General features: G+C 40.4%; 1 protein-coding gene across 1 annotated transcript; it reads right to left on the bottom strand.

Moving 5' to 3' along the window:
* Positions 1 to 17,535: 17,535 nt before the first annotated feature.
* Positions 17,536 to 26,587, bottom strand: KLF6 (Kruppel like factor 6). Its single transcript, XM_039707618.1, has 4 exons — positions 26,115 to 26,587; positions 22,669 to 23,242; positions 20,809 to 20,932; positions 17,536 to 20,387 (listed from the first exon to the last, which is right to left on the bottom strand). The coding sequence occupies exons 1-4, from the start codon at positions 26,214 to 26,216 to the stop codon at positions 20,336 to 20,338; spliced, it is 852 nt and encodes a 283-aa protein (XP_039563552.1). The 5' UTR covers positions 26,217 to 26,587; the 3' UTR covers positions 17,536 to 20,335.
* Positions 26,588 to 26,806: the final 219 nt, after the last annotated feature.

Raw genomic sequence — 26,806 nt, 5'->3', positions numbered from 1 at the left:
GATTTGGAGTATTTTAATTCTTTTTGCATCAGCAATGCTGGAGTAGATAGGAAATTTAGGCAAGTTAAAAATAAACTGTAATATTCTCAGTTAGTGTAAATCAGTACCGAGCTCAATACAATCACGTCACTTTACACTGGATAAAAATCTAAGGACACAGGTGCTAAATCACAGCCCCTTTCTGCCCAGTTAGCTGTTCTGCCTGCAGATAGACAAGATCACCATTGCTTTGCTTCTGTGAGAAACAATTTGACTCCCCTTGGCACATTTTTGTTTTACTCACTAATTTGAGAATAGAAGCAATGAAATTATTTCACTATAGCACTTCATGGAGAAAAACATTAATCTAAAATTTCCTTTGATACATGAGGATAGTAGAACAGCAAATGGCACAGCAGCTGAGCTGGAGGTGAAATGTTGGAGCTTTGTGGCCAGAGGCTGGTGATGAAGAGGAGCACAGCCAGGGCCCTCCTGCCAGGCAGCTGCAGGAGCAGGAGCTGCAAGGGGAAGCTCTGCTGCTCCTCTCTGCAATACAATCTCTGCTGTGTCCGTAGCACACAGTTTTCAAACACAACAGGGTTTGAAATGATGTCTAATGAGCCACACTGTCCTAATTAAGGACATCCTTTACGCACACCTTATAGTTGGTGATGCCATGTTCTCAAACCAGCATCCAAATAAGAATGCATGAAAGAGCATGAGCAAAACCCATATTTATAAAATGAACCTGAGTAAAGCAACATCTAGATCGGATTACCAATTATTTAATTTGGTTTCTCCAATGTTTTCAAGCAAAATGTATTTGCAAACAATACACTTATCAGTGCAATAAATCTATCTATATGTATATATGTGTTCCTCACCACAACTATCAAAAGCCTTCAAGATGTGCAATTTTGTTTTGATCACACCCTGGGAAAAAGTTGTATTGGCCATCCATTGTTCAGTCAGACAACAAGGCATCTCTAGAAATTTAAGTCCACCTGTAGGCTTTTTAATTTTTATAAATGCAAGTAGCACCAAATGTCACCAGCATCTTGCATAACAGGAAAACTGCAGAACTGTAGAAAAGTTCATACTAAAGTGGACCTCTAGAAATCATCTAGTCCAGGGCACTTTCCAGCTGAATTTTGAAAGTCTAAGGGTGGATTCAGTGATTTCCTGGCACCCAGTACCAGTGCTTAACCAGTCACACTTTTTTTCCCTTTATATTAATAATGAGAAATTGCATTCTCCTACATTCAGAGGTTCTCAGAAGTGGAATATAAAGCCAAAGATCTCTGCTCCAACCTGTGAAGCAAATATTGGCGATAAAAATTCACCCACATACTCCAGTCTTACTGTCAAAATTTTATTTTATAGAATCATCCCTTTCAAAAAGAGATCCAGTTTTTATCTGCAGACATCAAAGTTCCCTCTGGTTTCCTTGGCAAATTGCTCCAACAGCTAATCTTCCTCTTTCTTAAAACTGCATGTCTTCTCATTTCAATTTGTCTGATTCCCTCTTGTAACTACTGGTATCTTTCATTTCTCCCACCTCTAAATTAAAAGGCTATTTAGTTTTCATCATTTGCCCATGCCCTGTGATTGTATAACTTAGGGGCACCTTCTGCTATACAGGAATGGCTACAACTGCCTTTAACAATATGAACATAAAATGCTGAGGAAAATGATCTCTGGAAAACAAGTGGTTATTTTTATACTTCTGTCTTGTTCACCTGCCAGGTGTGAGAGAAATTATTTGGGGTATTTTTAGGTGCTGTAAACAAGCTTCCTTTCAGTGTGCACTTTGTTCAATTAAACAGACTATTGTTGTGGTATCTCTAAAGGTGTGGCATCTATCTTTACATCTTCCCTAATTTTTCAATTGCTATTTTAACATATGGCTGACATAACTGTACAGAATTAGTTTTACTAGACAACAAGGAAAAAATGTGTCCCTTCTCCCCGTCATTCCTATTTATCAGCCAAGGATAAACCTTTACAAGCCTTTTGGTATTTCTTTCCTTTTTTTTTTCTTTTTTAGCACAATATTTCATTATTCTGCATTCTTATTGTTGCTTGCAAAATGACTACCATAGTCTATTAGAAATACTGACTTCAAATATATGGTCTACCATATTATTCCTAGAAAGTAGTTGTTTAATTTGCTATTTTAAAATGCATGTGTGTGAAAGGGAATTCTCCCTTCATCAATTAATTATTATTTACTTTTATTTCTAATGCTGATCCATTAATTTATTTTTCAGTACTGACTTTTTATTTACTCCCAGATTTTGAATCGAAATGTCAAACACAACTGGGCAACATATAGACACTTATCAAACATGATTAGAGCATTCAATTGTCATTGTGGAGGTCTGGGCAGTAAGGAGTTAACACGTGGCTATGCCTCAAACAACAGTGGCCACTCAAGTGGGCAAGTTAGACTAGGATGTGGCTGGAATGGAGCCTGTATGGAGGTAGGGCAGCACCTTTGTGGGCCTGGCCTTCCTGTTCTGATCCACAAGACAGAACAGGCTCAGGAACGGGGTCGGGGAGCAGGCAAGACCAGTAGAAGAATACCAATATTGCCAAGAATACCAAAAGACCCTCAAAGCTCCTCAAACCATTTCCACAAAGGTGCAAAAGAACAGACTGCACATGCTCACTCATCTGAACGAAGAACAAGAAACCTAATCTCAGGGTGGGGAAAATTTAGCTGTGCAAAGGAGCCCCACAAAGTGCAGGTGGTGCCCTGTCACCTGGATCAATGCTGGAGCCAGGACTGGTGATCTCCTTTCCTCTCCTCTCTGATCTCACTGTAACTTCCTATTTCTTCCCTCTCTTCTTTTTTCTTTATTATTAGAAAATAGAGGCAAATATATACTAATTGCCATGCTGAATGTGTAGTTTGCTAATAAAATTTTGTAATAATTTTTTTTTTTCTGGACCTTTCCAGCCTATGCCATTCTTTTTTAATTATGGGCATCTATGAATCTTGGGTGCTCCCTCCTGTGTAAGAGTGGGATGCTACACCCATAGATGACTATTATTTGAGACTTGCCAGTTAATTAGTGGTTAACTCATTTAAAGCATGATTTATCTGAAATTAAAGTATGTCATGGAACTAAGGCAAAGTATATATCCATGGGCCAAAATTACCACTGAATATCAGATAGGAGCAATCATACTAAAGACTAATAATGATGAGCTTATAAATATGTATAGCCACATTATTATTATTATTTTGGAGCATTTCATTCTCTGAGAGAAATCAGTTCTCTGCTTTACTTCCAGATGATTGACAGTTCAAGGGTCACACATTGGTCTGCTTCTCTTCCTAAAGGAGGAAATCTAATTTTAGTCTGAAAGAGACTTAAAAAATCCTAGAGCAAGAGGTCATCTAGCTTTATTAACTGCTCTTTGGGCTAAAAACTTTGATGGAGAACTATGAATTTGGAGGCGCAAAAAAAGATTCTTGTAAAACGTTGATGCCTACCCAGATAGCATGTTAGATCTTAAGAGCACCACAAATCATATGAAAATAAAATGCACTGGTTTTTGCAGACAGTTTTTTAGGCAGCAGGAAGAAGGGGAAGGAACTTGTTCTTGTGAGCACACAATAGATGGCTCCAGAAATACTGCTTTTGTTTCCCACTTTCAAGTACTGAAGGCAAGGAAGAAATTCCTAGAAATCAAAACGATATTAGAAAAATCTTCAAGTGTACAAAGTCAGCTATCAACCCCTGCAGAAACAAAGCGAAGTTAACAAAAATATAAATGCATAGGCAGAAGCTACTGGTCCTTTACTGTTACAAGTGCATGTGGGGTTTTGCGGTCACAGTGAAGAAACCAATAACACACCTCATCCCAGAATAACAGACATGTAGGCAGCCATGTACAAAGCTTACTGGAGTTTTTGGAAGGATTACCACTGGCTTCAGATGGTTTAGGCTATTCTGCATGGTCTGTAAAATTCCATTGATCTGCACCTCTTACACAGAATTTCACAGCCTGACATCCTCACAAAACCAAGCCATTGAATTGCACCTGTGTTTCCAACCTTGCTAACACACTAATCTGAATGTGGATTCTAAAACAAAACTAAAATATTTCATGACTATTCCTCTCTAATTTCAACAGCCTGGTGGTTAAAGTATACTTTTAAGATAGGGGAGGCTTAAATTCCAATCTAATATTTTTCTGATTTCAGATATAGAGATTTAGGAGTTAAACAAGCATGGAGAAAATAACTCAGCAGACTAGTGAAATAAAATTCCAATCTCTCTTTCAATTAGAATTTTCCTAATTTATATTGAATGGAGCAATTCTAGTTGAATACTGGATTTCAACATCATTCCAGAATTCTTCAAGGAGAGTGATGGTTTTTCTGAACTGTGGAAAACATTGGTGCAATTTCTTGCCCCAAAGTGGGTTTCAGAAATATATGGACGTGGATCTCACACATACCAAAAGAGAGCATCACTTCTGCTCTTTGCAAGAAAAGATGAAGTTGACAGATGAAACTAATTCCAAGAGTCATTTGTAGCTGCAAATCCAAAATGGGAAAAAGGGTTTTCCTCTAACCCTGTGTTCGTTTAACAACCTTTGATGGCAGAGCACAAGTCTGAACATTTCTTTGTCATTTCCTACTGTTTAATACTTCACACAAAGCACTTCCTTCTTTGAACCCTATTTTTAGGTGTCTTCTGCCCATAAATTATGGATAGAGCTCTGATTTCACTAGGGAGAAGGCCACCTGAAAAAATGTTCCCAATCTTTTTAGACTTCATCATTTTTCCTCCTTCAACCTACTTCGCTTTAACAATAACTCTAAAAGGACTACAGACTGAGATTCAAATGCAGAATAAATTGATGCATCTACTGAGCTACCCTGGTTCACATTAGCTGAAAATAGAACTCCAGTCTGGAAGGGACAGTCCAGCATAATAGAATCAGACAATGTTGTAGGATAATACTATGAACTAAAGCAGGGCCAAAGACCTTGCAAATGTTGTGTGAATTAAGTCTGTTAAATTAATTAACCTACAAAACATATAAAGTGTTGTTAGGTGTTAATTTTTGCTTGTTGTCAGTTTTTTTAATGAGAATTAGATCTTCAGCAGGTAGTTACTGTCATGTTTGAAGATGTGCTGATTTAAACAAGGCAAAGAAAACATGATTTTTAAAATTATTTTCCCTTCTTAGCTGTTCCATCTTTCAATGGAAATGGATAATAAGCAGTAATTTCACTGAAAGGCTGAAAAATCATGAGAATTTAAAGCTGATTCTTCATGCATTTCGGAGAAATTTTACTGATGATATTTACCTCATGTTTTCACATTCTTCTCAAGGAAAATAAAAACATATTCTTTTACAATAGTTATAAAATAATTTAAAAGCTCGTTCTTTTACTCTTTAAAGGTTGAACATTTCAACCTTTAAATTTGACAATATTTTGCAAGCACACTTCTGGGAGGAGAAAATGAAATTTCCTAAGGGTGAGTTTGTCAGTGGCAGGGCCAAATCAGCAAAATCTGAGTCATTTTTATCAAAAGAATCTGGTATCAGATTAAGGAAAAATAATATGTGGAGACAGAAAGGTATGCAGTATGTATTTTTACTCACCCATACATTAATTACACATTGTCTTAAATCCTACTTACGGTCAGCTGACTCATTTGACCCACCAATAAAAATATTATGAAACTACTGAGGTACCATGTAGTGACTCATTCAATATCTTTAGCCACCTGAATTCTCTGTGTTGTTTAAGTCAATATTAATGTTTCTATTTATTTATCTACTTTTCTTGTAAAAGTCCATGACAGCGAGCTACTGAGCTTAAAATGCAATGTATATATTTACATTCAGGCAGATAGATAGGCCTTATAACATTAACTATCCAAGAGAGAGATTTTGAAGAAAGTGTGAGATTTTTGAAGAAAGTGTGTTAGGAGTGAGTATAAAGAAGGACCTGAACATCTACCAAGTGGTGTGTTGTAGTTTTAGGTGACTGGTTGAAAGCAGACCCTGGTTTAAGAATATATTTCCTGTACCATATACATATGGAGGACTTAGGACCTCCATGCTGAATCCCAAACGAGAGACCTACAGCTGCCTTCCTCAGCTGGTGAGGATGCTGCCCTGCTGCCACTGCTGCCAAACACTGCCCAGGAGGGTGCCTGGCAGTGGGGGTGAGCCCAGGTCTCCAGGGCTGGTGGTCTGAGCACAGAGCTCTGAGGTGTGCACCTCCTGCTCCTCAAAGAAAGCCTGAATTTGTGTTTGTGCACAGCTTAGTCTCTGTGTGTATGAGATGTGCTCTGATTCTGCTGTAGTGATGATAAAGTGCAGAGGATCTGGGTGGACTAGCACAGATCAAAACTAAGCTGTTGTTTTGGGGTTTTTTTAAGAGGTTTTTCAAGAGCAATTCTTTGGCAGATATGCCTTTCCCAGAAAACAATATGTCTGCTTATTTTATGTGTGGCCCAAATTCAGACTTTGAGTTGATGAAGATGGTAGATGTTACACAGGCAGGCAGGATCACATCCTACTATCATGTCAGTTTTACACAGTTCTGACTCCACTGACTTTGATGCAGACATCCCCAAATTTAAATTGACATCAGAGGAAAGAGTCCATGATATTTCTAAGGAGCTAATGTCCTTAGACAGTTGGTTTTGTGCTCATCTGACAAATTATTCACATAGGTTATATCATGGTTAGATTTAAAACTGAAGTTGTAACTTCTTTTTAGAACAGATATGTCTTTCTGTGCTTTAGCCTATAGGTCTAGGAGCTGTGAGTGGCAAAATACTTTTGCTTGCCAGAAATATAAGTCTCTGTATGCAGCTATTTCTCGTAACAATGCAAAAAAGAAATCTGGGTCACTTCAGTCATTTTCTTATATTAATAGTTAATATGAGTTATTGCCATTGAAATTATTCTAAAAGCAGGATTTTTTTTTTTCTGCATATACAAGCAAATAAATTTTTAAAAAAGTATTTTCAGTCAAAATACTTAGGATATCCTTCATTAAATAAAAAAAAAAACAAATAACAACAACAACGAGTTATTGCCATTGAAATTATTCTAAAAGCAGGATTTTATTTTTTTTTCTGCATATACAAGCAAATAAATTTTTAAAAAAGTATTTTCAGTCAAAATACTTAGGAAATCCTTCATTAAAAAAAAAACCAAATAACAACAACAACAAAAAAAACCTCACAAAAAACCCCAAAAACAAAACAAACAAACAAAAAAACCCCATAAGTTTGCCATGATTTTTTTTTATGGAAACATGCTGCTTCTGATTTTTATGAAAAACCAAGATTTTTATACAAAGCTCTTTTCCCAAAATATCTGCTTTAAGAAAAATCATGGTTTCCTGCACTGCAAAAAGAGCAGGGGGGAAGAAGGATTCTTTAATGTATGTACAAGCAATTTCAAACCTAGTAAGTTGAAGGAAAGTGTTTGTGACAAGAGAAAACTTTGAAATCTAGTTGCTCCTGCTGTTCCTGTTAGATTCCTTGCCACCTGCTTTTGCTGAATCAACATTTCTAGAAAACTGGACCAGATTCAGCACAGTGGGGCACAGGTAGGCCAATTTAATTCCCTCATTCCTAAGCAGCTCTGACTGTTTGATATTCTTTGTTTTCAAGCCTTAAAGACTAAAAAAAATTACTACTTTTTTTTTTTGTTTTGGTTTGGGTTTTTTTGTGCAATTCCTTCTTATTGTAGTCTGTCATTAGGAATGCCCAGTAAAGAAGCTGGGACTGCCGAGATCGCTGTGGAAACACTGGTGCAAGAGTGATGCAGATGATGAAATACTGTGTTACAGGAATGTTCATGTGGACTGGCACATGTGTATTTGCCAGAGTGGCAGACATCCACTGCGGGTGGTGTGAAGGCAAATGCAGGGGAAGAGGTGGGGGAGCAGGGCTGAGGGTTCCTGGGAATCACCCCCTGCTGCCAAGGCACAGCTTCTGAGCCTGCCCAGCTGCAGCAGCACAGCCCCATGCTCAGGGCTTCTCCTCCTGCTCCCCTGCAGGAGTGTGACCACAACAATTGTTGTTTTCAGGGACACCACTGTCCCATTCTTCCCTGTCATGAGGATGGAGCTGCCTTCCACACTGTGCTTCTGCCTTCATATCCCACAGGACCCCCATTTCCATAATATTCCTACATGGCAAAGGGGAGGTGAGGGAGAACTTTCCTATGCAGATAGTAGGGCTGTTTGACGTTTTTAATACAGTGTTAATTGATTGTTACTGCTGGGTGTATCTGTGTCCTGTCAACTCCACCCTGCTCCCCCACAACCACCCCCCTCCCACTCCCTCACTCCAATATTTTATTGAAAGCAAAATTATTTTGCCAGAGTAAGAACTTAGGTCTTGGCTAATATTTCACTAATTGCACAGCTTGAAATCATAAATAGACAGCATTTCCTTTTGAAGAAGTAGCAGACTGAAAAAGGTGAAAGATAGTAGGGCAAAACCCTGAGGACAGATTTGTCCTAATCTTTCTGAGGAGTTAAGAAAGGAGGAGGGAGGAAGAAAGAAGAGTAGGGGAAAAAAACCCAAACATATACTTTTTGTTTAAATCTTGAATTTGGAAATGAAGAGTATAATGTTTAAAAGTATTATTTGTCACTCTTTATGATCCGTCTTCTCTTTCTTTCCTTCCTGCAACATTCCCTCCCCCATGCCAGCTTGATCTCTTTGTGTGAGTGCAATAATAGATATCCCAGCAAGGCACCATCTTTGTTAACACGCTTCTGAAGCTCTTCTAAGCTGCTGTTTCCAGTGGAAAACTCTGCAGCTTTATGATATGATATCTTTCAATATAATTTCCCTGAATGATTCATATAATTATTGTGGCTACTTGCAGGCAAAAAAGCCCTCATCCATTATGCCCTCAAGAATTGCACGACAAACCCTACTGACAAGAAACACACATGTCAGTCTGTGGCCCATACACTGTTGACTCACTCACATTTTGGACTGGCTTCTGAGCAGTGATTCAGCTAAGTCCTGCCCAGCCTTCCATGCTGATAGTATAGGGAAAAAATGAGAAAGCAGCAACATTAGGCTCATTGTATTCTCTCAAAACCAAGAAAAGCCTCACTGTTTTCCTGTTGCAGTTTTGTTGACACTTCCTTGCTGTGTCCCTAGTATCGGCATATGCTTATTATTCACCACCTTAAATTTACTTTCCTCAGAAGTGAATTATGTGACAGTGAAATTTTCAGCTCCTGTCACTCTTCCAAAGGGTGCTAAGTTTATTTTTCTTGTTCTTGAAAGGTTATATATAGAGCAGAGCCAGAGAAGAATGCACACTGGTGATATGCCCATGGAAATGAGACATGATCAAAACATTTTCTTAGCAGAGAGATCATCTTGAAGGATGATGGTATCCCTGGAGCTGCTCTCCCTTTCCAGGAGCAGAAGACCCTGTTCAACAGCTGGCAGAAAGTTAGTGGCCCTCACTACTGCAAAAATCACATCCACATAACCCCTCGGCATAAAAAGATTCACCTCTTTGAAACTGAACAACCTCCACTGCCCTTTTATTGTCTCAAACCCATCCACCTTGAACATGATAACTTAATTATATCCCAAACTGGGCAGACTGAAATCTCATTTGTGACATGATCCTTTTGGTGTATAATAGTCTTAACAAGCCTTAATTTTCCACTCTGTCTTCCTGTCATAGTTACTTACCACTGCTAAGAATAATGAGATAAAAATGTGAGGTTGAACCGCACAAAGGAAAAAAGAATCAGTACAGAGCAAGGCTCACGTGGACTTCCCACAGAGGAATATCTAATGACACTCCTGAGGCACTTCTAAGACTCAGCTGCTTCTCTGGACTTCAGGTGAAGAAGGACCATGTTGCCGGATTTTGGGGGTGGTTTTGCTTTAACATCTTTTTTCCCCAGACACTGTCAGCTTGAAAGGCATGGCTCATCCCTTCTGGCCCATGAAATCAAGAAAACCACCTATCTACTCTAGCAAATGATTTCATTTGCACACACTTGCCTCAGCATGACCAATTCACACCATTTCATTGTATGACCTTGAGTAACTTGCTTTTTTTATTTTTTAGTTTCATAACTTTCATTTTTAAAACAGAAGTTTCTAACTTCTATTGTAAAAAAATATCATGCAAATGTATTCCAAATGCACTCTGCTGGATCCAAAATACAGAATTCAAATTTGTAAAAACCAAACAAAATCCCAAAAAAGCATGATTTTCAGACATTTAAGACAACATTTCACTTAGTAATTTATATTTCTCAAAGACCTTGTCCCTAACTTGTGGAAACATGGATCTATGATTCATTGAAAATAACCGTCAACAACTTAAATGTTGACGTATTTACTTAATCGTATTCCCACAAAGTGTTAGATTAAAAAAAAAAAGAAAACAAAAATAAACCACCTTAAAAGTTGGCTTTATTTTTTTGTCTTTAATGGTTTTTGCTGTTGTTTTTTGTTTGGGGTTTTTTTTCATCTGTTTGACTAGCCCAGACTGTTTGATTTTGTTTAGTGTTTTCAGCTGGTTTCACCTTACACCTCAGGTTAAGTCTGAAATACTATTATCAGTTCCACACATGACTTTTTAAGGACACTGTTCTACTGGAATGTGATATTATATAGAAAATAAAAATCCTAGACAAGAAAATCTGTTTCAATTTATGCATATGTGTACATATGTATATACATTTTAATTAAAAATATTAAATTCTTGGGGTCCTAATAATCTGTCATTATTTTTTCTGTGATTATTTTTTCTTTGTTAATTACTTCATATTGGGAACTTAAACTGAAAATGTAAGCTCAAACTTACATGTCATGGGTCTAAAGGACACAGCAAAATGTATGAGGGTTCTGCTTCCTTTTCTGGTAAGGGATATCTAGGCAGGCATAAAGCTGAGCACTTCTTACCAAACACTGACAAAAGCCAAGCGCTACTGGATGAAGGCTGAAGGTTTTGTCTCAGCACCCATGCTCTAATTTGTGCCTTCAAGCACCAGTATCAAAAAGATCTACATTCTTCCTGAAGCTTGACCCTTCAGGGTCCTGGTGCACCCCGGACTTTGGCTGAAAACATCTTCCTGCTGGGATGTCACAGCCCTTATCAGAGATGGCTCCTGCCTTTGGGGTGCTCCAAAGCAGTCCTGTATGGTTTGGGGTCTCTCAAAGGACAACACGAGAGGGTCAGAAGGGTGTGTGCACATACCTTATGTCAGAATGAAGGCTTAAATCTGCTTTACATTGAACTGTTCGAGCAGACTTTGGGTGCTGCCCTTTTGCCAAAAGCAGCTGTATCCCACAGCTCTTTTATGAATGTTCTTCTCTCTCCTGGCCAAACACATGAGTCTGACCTCATCATTATTCCAAGATACTTAATGTCTAATGAAAAAGATATTTGTTAATATTGAATTACATGGTTGTATTTGTTTGGCGGCTAGTAGTTTTAGCTTCTCTGACAAATATTCTAACCGTAATGCTTAATCTGCATTACATTAATCTCTCATGAATACATGAGAGAATACACACTCTTTTTTTTTTCCCTTTGTTTTAAAGTTATCCATTATAATTAAGATAAATAATGTCCTGTCACAGAGCACAGAGACCAGAGTCTGGGTAGATCCCATCTGTGTAAGTGCTGGAAACCTTATTGCAGAAATCTCCTTTAGTCAGCTTCTTTGTTGCATGTAACCACATAATTTTTACCTACAGTCATCCAGGCTGGTTTTGCCTGGTGAAGCATCTGCAGTCTGGACTTTGGCATGGAAATTAGGAGAAGCTACAGAGGACTTCAGAGGCCCTGTGCAAACACTGCATCCCTTTGTCTCCTGGCTGCCCTTTCCCTGGCTGGCGGAGCCGGGGCCGGCCGCAGCACACGGATAGTGGGAAGCACAGACTGTGGATTTCACCTGCAGCTCCTCGTTATACAGACCCACTGTGGCGTTCAGTGCCTCTCTCTTCTGCCTGATTAAAGATAATAAGGAACAAGTCACTGACAACCCTTTGAGGCAGGGTGGTTTCTGGAGATAACTAGGGGATGGATTTGTATCATCGCATTTATATTTAGGATTTGATTAGTTTTTTGCTTTATAATTCTGGCGATATTTTTAGTCTAGCTTATTGAGCATTAGAGCAACCTTCTCTCCAGTGACCAGTCTAATACCTCCAAAGCCCCACAAGGGGCTGTTGGGACACTAAAGACCATCAATCCTTATGAATAATGCATCTATTTCCTACCAAGGCTCAAATCCCATTAATACTATAACATTATTACATCTCTTATTTACTCTTTTCTGTCTATGGGATAAAACATTAATTCTGAACATTTCTTTTCAAATTAAGAAGAAATATCTTTTCAAATTAAGAAATAGATCCAAATTATTTGGAGAAAAGTCACTGGTAGAACATACCAAAGTTATTGCCAGACGGAAGTGGTTAGAAATAGAAAAAAAATTATGAAATAAGAAATAACCCAATTATGTGAGACAGGCGTGCACATTACAAGGTCCCACCTAAAAATGTCCACTAAAATGCATTGAAAGCCCATGTTCTGCATGGGGAGTTCCTGTCCTGGTGAGAATAAATCCAGAATTAATCCATCTGTGACAGACAGGGGGACTGAATGGAATTATAATATGGATATTATAATATCACCAGGGTTGTCTGTCTGACCAGAAAAAGGAAAAATGCTGAGATCATCAGAACAGGTTGTAAAACTACTTTCTCTCTCTTTGGATGTGGGTAATTCCAAATGTGTTGTGGCCTAATTAGGCAGAACCTGGATGGAAGAGCCTCTGTCCCTGTAGGTTCACAACAGCAAGATCTCAGCCTCCTCTGTATGTCTGACTGCTGCTGCTAATACTTCTACTGCTGATGAATAATTAATTATAGTGAGGATCTACTAAAATCCAGTTGCCCTCAATGTCCTCTTCATACTTAGCAAAAGCAAATAAGTAAACCCCAGAAGACTGAGTAACTTGCCTAGCAGAGCTTGGAAATGAGCATTAGTCATATTGGTGCATGCTCAAAGATAAATCTTATAAATGAAAAAACATACTACTGCATGTGTAAGGTGAAGTACATAAAACTCAGAAAAATACAGCTTTGCATGCATAACTAGATTTTTGATATATTCAGTATCAAATCTAAAAGGCAGTACATTACAAGAAAAATATATTACTGTATCCAGTGTAGATCTGCAACCTTCCTGAATTATTACTGAGTGCTTTGATACAAAATTCACCAATACACCAGCCCCATTAGATAATTTCCCTTTGTCCAGAATGACCACACACTCTACTTCTGAAATGCACAGAGGCAATAAAAAGAATATGGAGGTTTAGCAAGTGAGGCACTGAGGGACTAATATTCAGCAACGCTAATTCCAGCTAAATTTATATTGTATTGAAAGAAAGTGCTGTTAAAGAACAGCTTGGCATACATCGAGACATGTGGTTACCAGATTACTTTCTATCTCCGCTCAAAAACATTTAGAGAATTTCTCATTAAAATTATTTAAAGTGAAACAAGTCAAATAAATCTACTTAAGCTGTTGTTGCATTGCCTCATTTGTGCTGAAAAAATGTTGCTTGTTTTTTACATTCTATTTTAACTGTACATATGAGGCTCTACTTGCCCATTAAGAAAATACATCACCTCCCAATTGCTTTCTATACCTCCTTAAATGTTAAACATAAACATATATACCATCTGTTTCCTATCATGAACCAATCCAAAATGGCTGTACTAGACACCTCCACATAATAGATCATCTTAAAACACCTTAGTGGTTTTGCTTTATGGAGTTATTTTCCTGTGACAAATTATAAACCTATACTTCAAGAACACGACCAATCTGTAGCCTCAATTGCAAATTCTGGATAGTTTCTCTCCATTTTGACAAAATGTGCTGGCTTGTATCTGATGCAGCAATTTGTTTAAAAGCCATAAGGCTACCTTTGTTGCTGTGATACCCTGCAAATCCAGTTAATTTCTCCAGTTAATAATTTCTCAGCTAATACTTCATGAAGCATTCTGATTGAAACCACTGCAGTTCAAAATAGTCACTGCTATAACTTACAAAATCATTACGTAGCTGTTGTGTAAGTGAAACTGCAAAACAAATTACAGGGTTTATCATCAGTCTGCAATCAAAAATAAATTTCAGGAGGAAAAAAATCACACTTCTATTTAAAAAAAAAATCATCTTTGCAATGCTTGTACTTGTGAACTCCAGCTATCACATGTTCAACAGGAAATGGACAAAATATAGTCATAAATGTCATTGAATGAAAATTTGGTTCTGAATGGATTTCAAATGTACTTTCTCCTCAGCTTCAGCTCTATGAAAAAATGACTGTCTGGAGCAAGTCGAATTCAGTGAGGAATTTCTCCTTGACTTAAATGAGCTTTTGACCAATGCCTCACACTATTAATGCATGAACCTGCAAACCCTTATTTCCCAGGGTAGCTCCAATGAATCCTAGACTGATTAAACCTCTGCAGACCTGTGTGCAAAAGCAATACTCTGTCTGCTCATTCTCCCTTAAATGTAAGAGCTCAAATGGTTATGAGCCAGTATTGCCACAGGTTTGATCAAAAATAAATGCCATATATCCAAGGACCATGAATAAGGGATGAAACAGCAAGTGTAGAGGTAAAAGAGCTAAAGGGAAAAAATATAAAGATACCATTGCCTTGGACTGTATAATCTCAGCAGAGCTTCTTGCCATGTCAGAGGCTTTATTTCAGAAGTACCTGTTAATGCCTCTTGGCTACACAATCCCAGTTGATGAGGCAGACTTCTGTGGAAGTATGAGCTGCTTGGTAACCTCTTGTCACCAGAAATAAAGAACTGGACTACTGGTATTGTTGCTGAGTTTATAAACCAGTGCTACAAAATCTGCAAAAGCTTGAGGAAGAAACAGTGCAGATATTTCCTATCTAAGCCTTTTTTTCTCCAAGGAATTTCTGAAGAAATGGAGGAACGAGAAGGAAATACCAGGCCTTTCATTCTTTAAAAAGTGAGGGAAAGCCTTTTCTACCTGTGTCCTCCCACACAATCTCATGCAGTTAGAGCTACCTTATTGTCACAGCCTACCTGAACTCCACTCTCCAGACAAGGCTGAGGAGACCTCCAATGGATGGACCATGAAGTTTTCCTCTTATCAAACACTGTCTCTCCCTGTTGTGCAAATATGTGAGGTCACATGCTCTTTTGGTGCTGCATAAAGAGCACTCAGCTACTTTTTGAAACAATTGCCATAGTGTTCTTCCATCTCCTTGTTTCTAGTTTTGCTGCTGCTATTTGTGCGATTTACAGAGGTTGTTTTCATTCCTCAGAGCTTTCAGAGCAATTAAAGAAAATAAATAACAAATGCCCAAGTAGCTGAGAAGAGTAGGAGAGGTAAAAGTTGGACACAAAGGCAGAGATACTGTGAACACTCATGAAAGAGGAAAGAATCAAATACAGCCTGTTTTCAACATGCTATAACACGCCCAACAATTCCAGATTCAGTTTATTTCAAATTGTAATATGGTCTGGGGGGGAGTCAGTAACTTCTAAACAATATGGACATCCAATTTAATAAAACAGCAATCACTTGTCTATTGTGAACTTCAAAGTCATGCTGTATTTATAATACACAGTTGCTCAAATAAGCTGGTAAACTGTGATACACCCTACTTGCACTGACCACTTGTATGCCTGGCTTTTTCACACCCAAGAGGATAAAAAACCCCCCAAACAAACATCCAAATGGGTTGTTTTGGGATTTTAACTGTTTCATCTTGATGGTTGCACAAACATGCCATATCTAACCTCTGTGCTGACATGTTGGCTCACAGGCTCTGTCCTCCTCTTCACCTTTCTAACCTCAGCTGAAGTTGTTGGAACTTGCAGAGGCTACTAATCCATGTCCATACCTCAGCAACCTGACTTCTTCACCCTCAAATTCATGTCTCTTCCCCTCTGCTCTGCATTTCAAAATCCAGAATTAAGCAAACCTGCAGAAAATGTGCATGTTGAAATGCACTATTGCTTTCTGCTTTGTAGCTTCCTTGTTCGTGTTGCCCAATAGCTGTCAGTAGTGTCTTTTTTTTTTTCTGCACACAGTGCTGTTTTTTCAGTACAATCTCTCTGAGAACTAAAAAAAAAAAAAAAGAAAAAAAAAAGAAAAAAGTGGGATCACAACAACATCTTCAATAAAGGTTTTCAGACTTTTTTTTTTAAGGTAGAGTATGACACAGCTCAAGATGACACACACCAAATAAACAGGAAAAAATTTGCCAATCCTTGTTCTATATTACACACCCATTGAACATTTTGGGTGGAGAATCTCCAAGGAGGTCAAGCTCAGTTCTTTAAAGATATTTCCATTTCTTCATGAGGAGGCAAAATAACTCAATCCCTAAACCTCAGTAGCCTTTTCTAATTCTACTGAAACTTTTACTAAATTTCCCAGAAGACATCTGTGTTACACTATATGAGATATACCAGTGGTGAAATACAATGTACCCCTCCCATTGCAGATCATTAATTTGCCTAAACTGCCATTTCTGCCATGCCTAATGCAGGCATTATATCCATTTAGCAGCCCACTGCAGGGCTAACTGGGGAAGGAGGCAAGGGTCCCTTTTCCACATTGTTTTTGTCTCAATCTCTACTTATTGTTTCAGTTCTTTTGCATCATTTTAGACCATTTCTAAATCATCTAAATCCCATTATGTTAACACAAACTGAATTCACATGCTCTAAGACAGTTTCTCAGCATACAACTTAGCCATTTTGCCACTGTTTTTATTCGATGTTTGAGGGACTTTTAACACCAGCATGAGTGAAGCAGCAGCCACAAGGCAACATCAAACAAGTTCTGCATGGGTCTCGAGCCAGGGTGCGTGCCAGGCATGCTTTGAAGAGCCATTGCTCTAAAGAATGTGGTTCAGAGAGGTTTGTGTTTGACAGGTTGAAGGTCACCACCAGCATGTGGGTCAGGTCAGCCCCAGGTGTGTGTCTGCAGCAGGCAGATCTCATGCAGTCCCTTCCAAGCTCTCCTTCCCACTGCTGCACCTCAGGCTTTTGGGCTTGCTTCCCCATGGACCAGGCAGCAGCTGCCAAGGGCAGGTGCCTCCAGCCCAGCCACCACCCTTGTGGCTTTGTCCTTCCCTCTGAATGCCCACTGAACCTCCTTTCCCACACGCCAATCTCGCCCCATGAGCATTCACCTCTCCAGAACAAACGATTTGAAACGAAGGTGCAGTCTTGCAGTAACAATCACATTAACTATTTATTCCGCTGAGGCAAACGATGAGTCAAGAGCAGCCTTTCAGATATGGAAGAACTCCTAGTTTCTACTGCCAAAATTATTTTCCCAACAGGGCCTGTCTTCCACAAAGTGACCTGACCCAAAGGTGTTTGCACCCATGGCCAGGTGTGACTCAAGACAAAGCAGCAACATAGTACTTGACATTGTTTGGTGTGTAGGGCTGGGAGAGAAGAAAGACGGAAACAGACACGTGATGCTGATAAGAATTTCTTTTTATGTTATTCCAATAAAAAATACATTCATACAGAAATATAACAATCTTGCAAAAAACAATTTCAAATAAAATCTTGTAAAACAAAATTTTTACAAAAATCTTACAAAGAGATTCTTTAGATAACAGGGTGCTTCAAAAACAAAAAAAGAAATTTCACTAATAGAAACTTTTTCTTCTTAAATTTCAAGCAAAAATGTTTTATTTTTTTTATTTTTCAGCTTGATTGAGGCTCAGTTATCACCTGAACAAAATGTACTTGCTTATTAAGAAAATTACAGGCATTTGACATATGGCACACAGCCCCACCCCATCCACACAAGTCTGATGGTATTTCACAATTGAGACAAGCCAGTGCAAGGTTTTTTTTGTTTGGGGTTGGTTTGTTTGTTTTTAATTTTTTTTTTAAATTTCTTGTTTATAAGAATTACGGCTAAGCCAAGGACAATGCAAACAAGGAGTTAAAAATACAGCAAAACCCAATTGTAAATAGAAATTCATTTTCTGGAAATTTTTTTCTGTTTGGGGGAAGAAAAAAAAAGTGCATTTTCAGGCAATTTAAACCAAAAATGAAATGAGAATGATTTAAGCCTGTGTGTTCCATAGAACCAGATCACTTGCATATACTTTTTTTAAACCACTTATCTACATACATTTCCAGGAAGATATACCAAAATATTAGCAGAGTAAGCAAGACTGATAATTAACAGTAAAAGAAACAGGTCACATGTTTCATTGCATCAACTGTAGTGAGCTGGTTTAAAAAAAAGAAAACAAAACAAAACTGGTTTTGGACAGACTATTCCTACTCTAGGAAAAAACAGTCTTTATTTTAGCTGAACTATGTAAAATTAGAGCTTAACCACCACAACGACTAGCTCACTCACAGGCCCTCCAGTAAGCTGGAAGGCCAAAACCCGAGTGCACTTCTTCTGCACACAGCTAATATTCTTTTAGCATGCCAAAATTCGGTTCATATCATTCTTAAATGGCCACAGATACGCTATTCCAGACAACCTAATAACTACAAAACACAGTCAGCAGTCTGAGAAGGACTGAATGCCAACAAAGCCTTTAGCATACCATTAAGCTAAAGGTAAAGCCTCTAAAAATGCTAGATTTTCATTAACTGTATCTTTCATTTCTTTGTGTCCTTAATGACCGTATTGCAGGGAGGAAGGGGGAAGAGGGAATATTTTTGATGGGCTGTGGCATTTTCTAGCTATGTGTTCTAATTAATTTCCTTTTAAAAAAAATATTTATATATTATCTATATATATACACACATACACAGACTGTACACACAAATATACATACACAATTATTTTTCTGCCCACTTTTAAAAAAAAAGTAATATAGTTTCTTTCTGTATGACCAACAGATAGCTAGATATATAGATGTGAAACTTGTGCCTTTTAAGCAAATACATCTTTTAATACTTCTGTATCTTTAATATGTATGAAAACTTGACATATTAAGTACAGTTGGGGTGTGTATATACACAGTTGTTGTGCAAGGTCAATATAAAAAAAGTCTCAAGGTGGCAGAACTGGTCAGGTATTCAATTGGCATATGCATTATACTGTAACACAGTCAAATTGTCTAAGTTAAACAAATACTGTACTGACATGAATGACTTTTCTCTATATTTGTCTTTGTGAAGGAGGACCCTGGAAGTAACCTTTTTTTCCCCTCATATTATACATTTGATACAGTACAATGCCAGGTGAAAAGAGAGCCTTAATAAAGCATGCATCACCCATACCCCTGTATAAGACCCCCTGCAAGAGAAGGTCACTTGCATAAGGCACCATTATTAAGGTCAACAGTGCATTAACAGCTAGAAAACCAGAAGTTAGTCCTCAAGGCATAAATAAGAGAAAAATTAGCTGCATGAGAAAAATCAGTTTCTAACCAATAGTGGTTTTATCCACCCAACAAAAAAATTATTCATGTTCCATACATTATGTAACATTAGACCAATTGTATTTTAGCTGCTCTTAACTGGAATCAAAACTGCAGTCCTGATTAAAGAATGGAAAAGCATATAGTTCCCCAGAACCATGCAATAACCTTTGTATTATAATGAAAAGTTATAGTTGTGTTACATTTGTAAATACACAGCTTATACAATGGATTACAAATGAGCTCTGTAGCAAGTAAAACAAGCTACTTGACACATTGCACGTTTAATAGCTGCACCAGACACCTAAAGCTCCTCTCACACAGGAACAGGGAGGTTCCCCATTTCCATTCTGGCATCCTGACTCTTTTTATTCCCCCCTTTCCCCCTCTCAGGTTTTCCCTCTAAAAAGGTGCAGACACCCCTCCCCCCACCCCTTGGAAATGATTGGTGGTCGTCCCATCTCACGAGATATTCCTCACATACAAGACATTCAGACTATTTTTTTTCTCTTACAGTTATAAAACAACCACAAGAAAAAAAATGTGCCTCAGCATACAGTCATCAAGAGATCCTCATCGCATACAGTCGCCCAATCATTAACATTCTCAGTGCACATGCTCACGGCAAAGGCTTAGGAGCCACTCAGAAGGTTAGATACCAGTGTATGAGTCCAGGAAACCCCAAACATCACGCACCGCGGTTGCTATGCCGTTCTTACATGACTTATTAGCCCTCAAAAGACCTTCAAGGAAGTGAGGTCCTGGAGGCAACTGGGTAGGGTGCAAAATGGCATGCTTTGGCTGGAACACGCATCCCTCCGCTCAAGGCTCTTCAACCTTGACGCCTCTTAGCCCGCAGGATTCACCTCTTGACCCACTCAGAGGTGTCTCTTCATGTGAAGGGCCAGGTGGTCAGACCTGGAAAAACACCTGCAAGGCAAGAGCGAGGCTGCGCGTTAGCCCGCGCCGCCGGAACGCGACACGCGACGCGCACGCGGGGCTGAGGCACCTCCCCCTGCTCTGCTGCTCCAAAACACAGCTGGTGGAGGAGGGACTTGGCATTCCCGGGATACACGGGACTACTAAAGGTGTCTGTGGGCACCCAGGAGCTCTGCAGATGGGAGGTAACACTGCAGACTTCTCAACATTCACCGGCAAGATCCGGCTACAAACCACCTCCCAACGATGAGTAAAATGGAAGGGTTTTTCTAGCCTAAATATGCAGTAGTTCCTTAAAACCAGACACGGTTGTGTTCCCAAATAATTCCTACACAAGTGAAAAGCAGCCCAGACTAGCTTTTCAACCAGTATTAAAAATAACTATTTAAAAGGGTTCATTTCAACCACATACCTGTCACAGTGACTACATTTAAAAGGCTTGGCACCAGTGTGCTTTCTGAAGTGTCTGGTTAATTCATCACTTCTTGCAAAACGCCACTCACACCCTTCCCATGAACATCTGTAAGGCTTTTCCCCTACAAAGAAAGCAGATTACATGTTAGTCATGACTTCATTCAAAGACAGGTGCTATCATTTTCTATGTAAACCTCCTTCACTCCTCCAAAGACAGACAATTTGATTTAACCTATCTGAATGCTTCAGAATACGCAAGCAAAGAAGGCTCACAAAATTCATCCACATGATTCCTACTCACCTTGCTGCAACAGCACATCAAATAATCTCATTCTCACAAAAAATAATAAGAAAAAAAAACAGTGATTAAACAGGCTCCCAGGAAACAAAGGAATCCAGCCCTCTACCATTCCTGTTCATCCCTAATGGCAGGCTTACTCCCAAACAGGTACCATTCACCTCACAAAGGTGATTAAAGACAGCACAGCTAGGCTCCAAAATGCAATTAGGCTACTGTATTGCATCAAAGTCCTTTGTCACTCATTCATCTGCATAACATGCAACCTCCTTTCTGCTGAGCCACTTATTCTTGGAAAAGCCTGCATACCACTTTGAACACTGCTATTTCAGCATTCAAGAAATACCACTTCCATTCACAGGAACGTTCTCAACCAGACAGCACCAGAACACCAGTTCTGCAATACTTCTGAGCCTGGCAGCTATTTATGTCTGCTCAACAACCACGGTTTCAGGGGAAATTGTTTTTTTTCTTTTGAAATAATCCTGTTTTATCTGACTTTGCACGACAATGGGAGCATCCAAGCTTGCTCAGACTTTCCACAAATGCCACAAAATGTTGAGCTCACGAATCAAAATAGAATCTTCTCCCTAACTTCCCTTTCCCACATCTTAGGGGGAAAAAATGAAAAAGCCAGCCATCCATATAGGTGTTTGAATTGGTACATCAAGAACACCACGCCAGTTCCTCACATTAAGCCAGGACTACTGAGCCAAGGCACAGCTCTACATATCTAACTGTTGCCATAAAGAGATGTCAAATAATAATGCTCAAACAAGCACATCAGCAGGTTACTTCAACCATAAAATATTTATAAAAGCCCTGAAGTGTCTATCTTCCTCACTTTCTTTCCCAATAACACACAGGATTGTTATTTTTAGTTCAGGTTTCAGAAAAATAAAATGCTGTTGCTCAGTAATTTGGGATCAAATTATACAGTAGATCCATTTAAGTTCAGTACATTTACGTCCAACTGGGCAGATGTGTCAGAAGGACAACAACACACTGTGGCTTTCCAAGATTTTTTGCTGATAACAATGGCATGCATAAGTGTTAAATGAGTTACAAATATAGCTATACTTAATATAATCAAGGCTTTGGTATGTCTGATAAAATAGACCCAATGTGGACTGAAGCATAAAACCAAATTCTTACAGTATTTAGTGATCTGACTGATTTTTAGATATACATTCTTTTTTTTTAGCAAAACAAAGTCCTAGCTCTGTTTAGCTTTAAAAATAATCATCAAGAAAGGCCTGACACCTATTTTGGCTGGACCTTTGCTCCTGAAGACCACGTGCTGCTGCAGCTTCCCAGCTACTGCCTGCTTAGACGAGTGGCTCCTATTTGCTGTGACAGCAGCCTAATGCACCAGCAAGTGCCCTGGCTCATGAAGAGAACGAGGAAGTGATGTCGTCCATGCTGGTAAGCCTCTGCTACTATTACATCATCTCTCCAAAATTGGGCTACCACCCAGTGATTGAGTAACGCTGTGACACCACCACCACGAGGTATTCCCCACAGCAGTTGCCAGGTCTTAATAAGCATAGGGTTACTAACCTGTATGAGTGCGCTGATGTGCTTTCAGATGTGAACTTTTGGTGTAAACTTTCCTGCAACCGTTAAAATGACACCTGTGAACACGCCTCCTGCCATCGGGCGAGGTGTCACCGTTGGAGGGTGTACCTTTTTCTGCAGTCTTTCCAGTGGTACCGGTACGGATTTTCCCTGGTGAATGCAATTCACCCGGCGTACAATTCCATATCTGGGAAGAAGGCTCCTTGCTCAGCTCAGGAGACGAAGGGGGAGTGGAAGTGACAGATGAACTCAAGTTTCCTGAACTGGCTAAAACATCACTTATAGGGTCAGAGGTAAACTTTGTTGTGGGTGAGAGCTCCTCAGAGCTGTCTGAAGATTCGCTGCTCACGTCAGAATTCAAACTGTTGGTCTCTAAGTTCTGACTAGCAAGATTGTCCTCTTTTGGGACACATGTGTTCTTCAGTTCAGATTCCTCCTTTTTCTCACGTGCCAGAATAATTTTGGTCCAGAGATCCTCTTGGCTATCAAATTTGATTTCAGATGCAGAAACATAACAGGGTTCACTCTGAAGATACCGTTCCAGCTCCAAACATGTCTAGGTGAAACAGAAGGAAAAAATAGAGAAAAGTTACAGGCCTGCTTAAGAATAAACCAAATTATTTTACACTTCAAAAGGCATGCAGGAATGTAGTACGTTCGATTTGAGGTTTCTACGTTCAAAACAAATTAAAGGCTCCTCAAGCCGTAACTAGGTGACTGTTATGATGAAAAGAAATCAGTTTTCGAGACCTGGGCAAGAGTTCAAACACACAGCTGAAGGTGCAAGTCAGCTTTGGTTTCCAAAATAACATTCTAATGACTCAGTTAAATTATCATCACTCTCATAATAAAATCTGTGTTTTCAGCAGGCTGATGTTGAAAAGGACCGTAGAGAACCACAACATAAAACTACAATTCACTCTTGCACCTTAACAAATTTCAAGCTGTTTCGTATCTCTCTCACACAAACACGAGGCTGAAAAGATCCAACTGAATACAATGTGCTCTGACACCCAGCTAAAACCCAAACCCTGTGTCAGAAAACAAAGCCACATTTCAGCATGGCTGCGGAGCTGCTGGCCTGTCTTCTGGGGACATCAATGGAGCAGCAGACATCCTCCCATTTCCTGTGCATGAGAGCACAGCACACTCGACTTTCAAAGAATGTCATTTCCAAGCGCACTGGCATGCACACCACATAACTCAAACTGCTCCCATGCGTGTTCAGAGGAACATGGAGAACTTCAACAACAGAGGAGCGGGGAGGAAAAAACTTCCAGAATAGAAATGTCCTGTTCTATAGGATGGGAAATGGGAAATTACTCTGAGGTCCTGCTGGGAGTCCCACAATGAACAAGAACTTTATCTACTGGCCAAGAGTGCAACTGTATGAGTCATCTCTTTCTTTCACGCAATGCCAAAGGAGACTTCCTTTTAAAACCATGACCATCTGCCAAGAAAGTACTCTGCAAATGTACATGTAACAGTACATGGACAACTTCCCCCCAACCACATTCCCCTGACTCCATGACAGAAAACAAAACAAAAAACAAAACCACCCTAAATTGGTGAAACTGTGGGTTTCAATTTCATTTCACCCTGCTGACTTTCTAGCCATCTTTCAGAGAACAGGAAAAAAAGGAAAAAAGAAAATGAAAAAAAAAAAGGAACCTGAACTGTTATGGCAACAAGCTGATGTTTCAGGATTATTCTTTCCACTATAGGAAATGATCCATATGGCAGCTTTACACAGAAAACGGACACAGCAAGTTTCCAAACCAAACACTACTTATTTTAGCAAGATCATCTTTTCCAAGGCCGGTAGCAAAACCCGGTCCCAAATGCCACACATTCCCCCCACAGCCCCTTTCCCTCTGCCCATGAGCAGAGCCGCCATGGGAGCAGCCTCCTTTCTCCCCCAGCACTGCTCCAGTAAACTGGGTCACATGCTCTGGTCAGGCTCCGAGTGTAGGCAAAAATCGGACAGAAAAATCAGAACCACAAACAACCCCCAAAACCAAACCCACTGTTGCACACGGTATTTATGTATTTGTCTATAATTAGGGAACTGGGTTGCAATGCTTTTAAAAACAAGAAGGCTTTTTACAGGGACAGCACAATAGTGCTTTGATTTTCCGTGAAAACAAGCAAAAAAAGCATTTATTAAGATCTTGTTAAACTTTCATATTCCCGGCTAATTTAAATTCCTCATTAGATAGATTAGTAATGGGGAGCAGAGTGAAGCTCTCCGAGTTTAAATGCCTCTGAAGGCTACTGGGAACGAGGGCTGGCGCTTGGCCAAGAGCCCGAATGCCTGAAGGAAACTACTTAGCTCCATTTCAATCACGTACTATGGAGCTGCCGCTCTGAAAGGGGAGCGGGGGGGAGGGAGAGAGGGGGGAAAAAAAAAAAGTCATTGCATACAATTAGTAGGCATGTGAAGGTTGTAACACTTTGCATTTCAACCTTCTGGGAAAGGCTCCTTGGTCCTTGTGCAAAGCCAGCAGGTATCGGATCCGGTGACCGGGCTGGGCAGCCCCGGCCGGCAGCGAGCGAGCGCCGGCCCCGCTGCCCCGCGGGCTGTCAGACCCTGCCATCCCGCTCGGATCACAGTAAACAGGGGAAAAATGGGCAAGAAAAAATATGTCCATTAAAGGGAAGAAGCCTCCGTTCTTCTCCCTTCCCGGCCACGGCAATTAGCACAAGGGGCTCGCTGTCATATGACTGACAACTCAGGGGCTCGACAAAGCTGCCTGCGCTGGAGCAGCCACGCTCTGTGCATGTACACACACATGCACCCGCACAGTGTGCGCCAACACTCCTGGAGGGCTTTTTCCCCGTCTTCGCCAGGAACAAAAACAATAACAGTATACATTTGTAGGGGGGAAAAAACAATGAAACAAAACGAAAAAAAAAACACCAGCAGAAAAAAAAAAAAAGAGAAAAAAAAACACACCAAAAACATAAACCTCAGCACAGGGCGCAAAGCAGCCCTTGGCCAAGGCAGGGAGCTCGGATGACAAGACCCAGCTGTGGAGTCTGGACCTGGTACAAGCGCAAAACTTTTGCCAGGACTCGGTGTGGAGCGAGCGGCGGCTCGGCGCGGCTGCGGAGCGCGGCGGCCGCGGGCGCTGACAGCCCCCGGCAGCGCCGGCGGTAAACAAGGAGAGACGGGATGCGCGGCTCCTCCGTCCGCCTCGGGACTGCTCCCCCCAGACAGCCGTCTGCTCAAAGCCGAAACACCTGCTCCAAAACATCGCTACACATTCGTGCTGAATTCTCCCCAAACTCCTCGCTGACACTTGGGCTTGATTTTTTTTTTTTTGCCTTTTTTTTTTTTCTTTTTCTTTCTTAAATCCGTTTATCCTTTAATACGGCTTTAAAAAAAAATCCCCGACAACAACAACAACATCGACATCCTCGTTTACCTGTTGCCAATATTCCTCCAGGGACGGCAAGGCTGAGAAGTAACCCGTGTCGTGCACAATCTGGAGTTCCTGGAAGATGCTGCACATTGGGAGAACATCCATGTCTCAAGTTGCAACAACAAAGTCAGTGCTGGTTACCAAAAATACAGATGCCTCCTTTATGTGCAGGGGTTGCGGGGTGTGTGCGGGGGGGTGTCAACCTCTGCTCTCAGTTTCCAAGCCCCCCCCCCCTTCCTCCAGAGATGAAAAAAAGAAAAAAAAAATAAAATTGCACGGATAGAGATATATATTAATTCCTTGAGGAGCTCGGGGAGGAAAAAAGACCCAAAGTTTCATGCAAAGTTTAATCGCACAGCAGGGCAGGACGTCTCCCGGGGCGGGCGCGCGGCTGTCCCCCCTCCCGCGGCCGGCGGACCTGGCGCAGGAGCGGCCCCAATATTTGCAAACACGGCGCGGACTCTGCGAGCGGAGCCCCCCGCAAAACTTCCCTATTCAAAGCTCTGCCCGGCCGGGGAGCGGCGAGCGCGGCGCTGCCGGCGGCGGCCGCGGGGGGCGCTGCGGAGCCGGGCCCGGGCTGTGCCGGGCCTGAGGAGAGGCGGCCCGTCGTGTCCGTCTGTCCGGGGGCAGCCGTGATCCCCCGCTCCCGAGCAGAGCTGTCCAGTCATGTCCGTCTGTCCGGGGGCAGCCGTGAC

Source organism: Passer montanus, unplaced genomic scaffold (assembly GCF_014805655.1).
Source record: "Passer montanus isolate IOZ18808 unplaced genomic scaffold, ASM1480565v1 scaffold10, whole genome shotgun sequence".
Lineage (NCBI taxonomy): Eukaryota > Metazoa > Chordata > Aves > Passeriformes > Passeridae > Passer > Passer montanus.
This window is presented reverse-complemented; position numbering and strand designations above follow the sequence as displayed.

What these genes read in the sequence shown, in the direction of transcription:
- KLF6 (XM_039707618.1), bottom strand. Translation starts at nt 26,216, where the DNA reads ATGGATGTTCTCCCAATGTGCAGCATCTTCCAGGAACTCCAGATTGTG. An exon ending in TGGAGGAATATTGGCAACAG is followed by an intron (nt 23,243 to 26,114) that starts GTAAACGAGGAT and finishes TGTTTCACCTAG; the next exon opens with ACATGTTTGGAGCTGGAACG. An exon ending in AAATGTAGTCACTGTGACAG is followed by an intron (nt 20,388 to 20,808) that starts GTATGTGGTTGA and finishes CTTGCCTTGCAG; the next exon opens with GTGTTTTTCCAGGTCTGACC.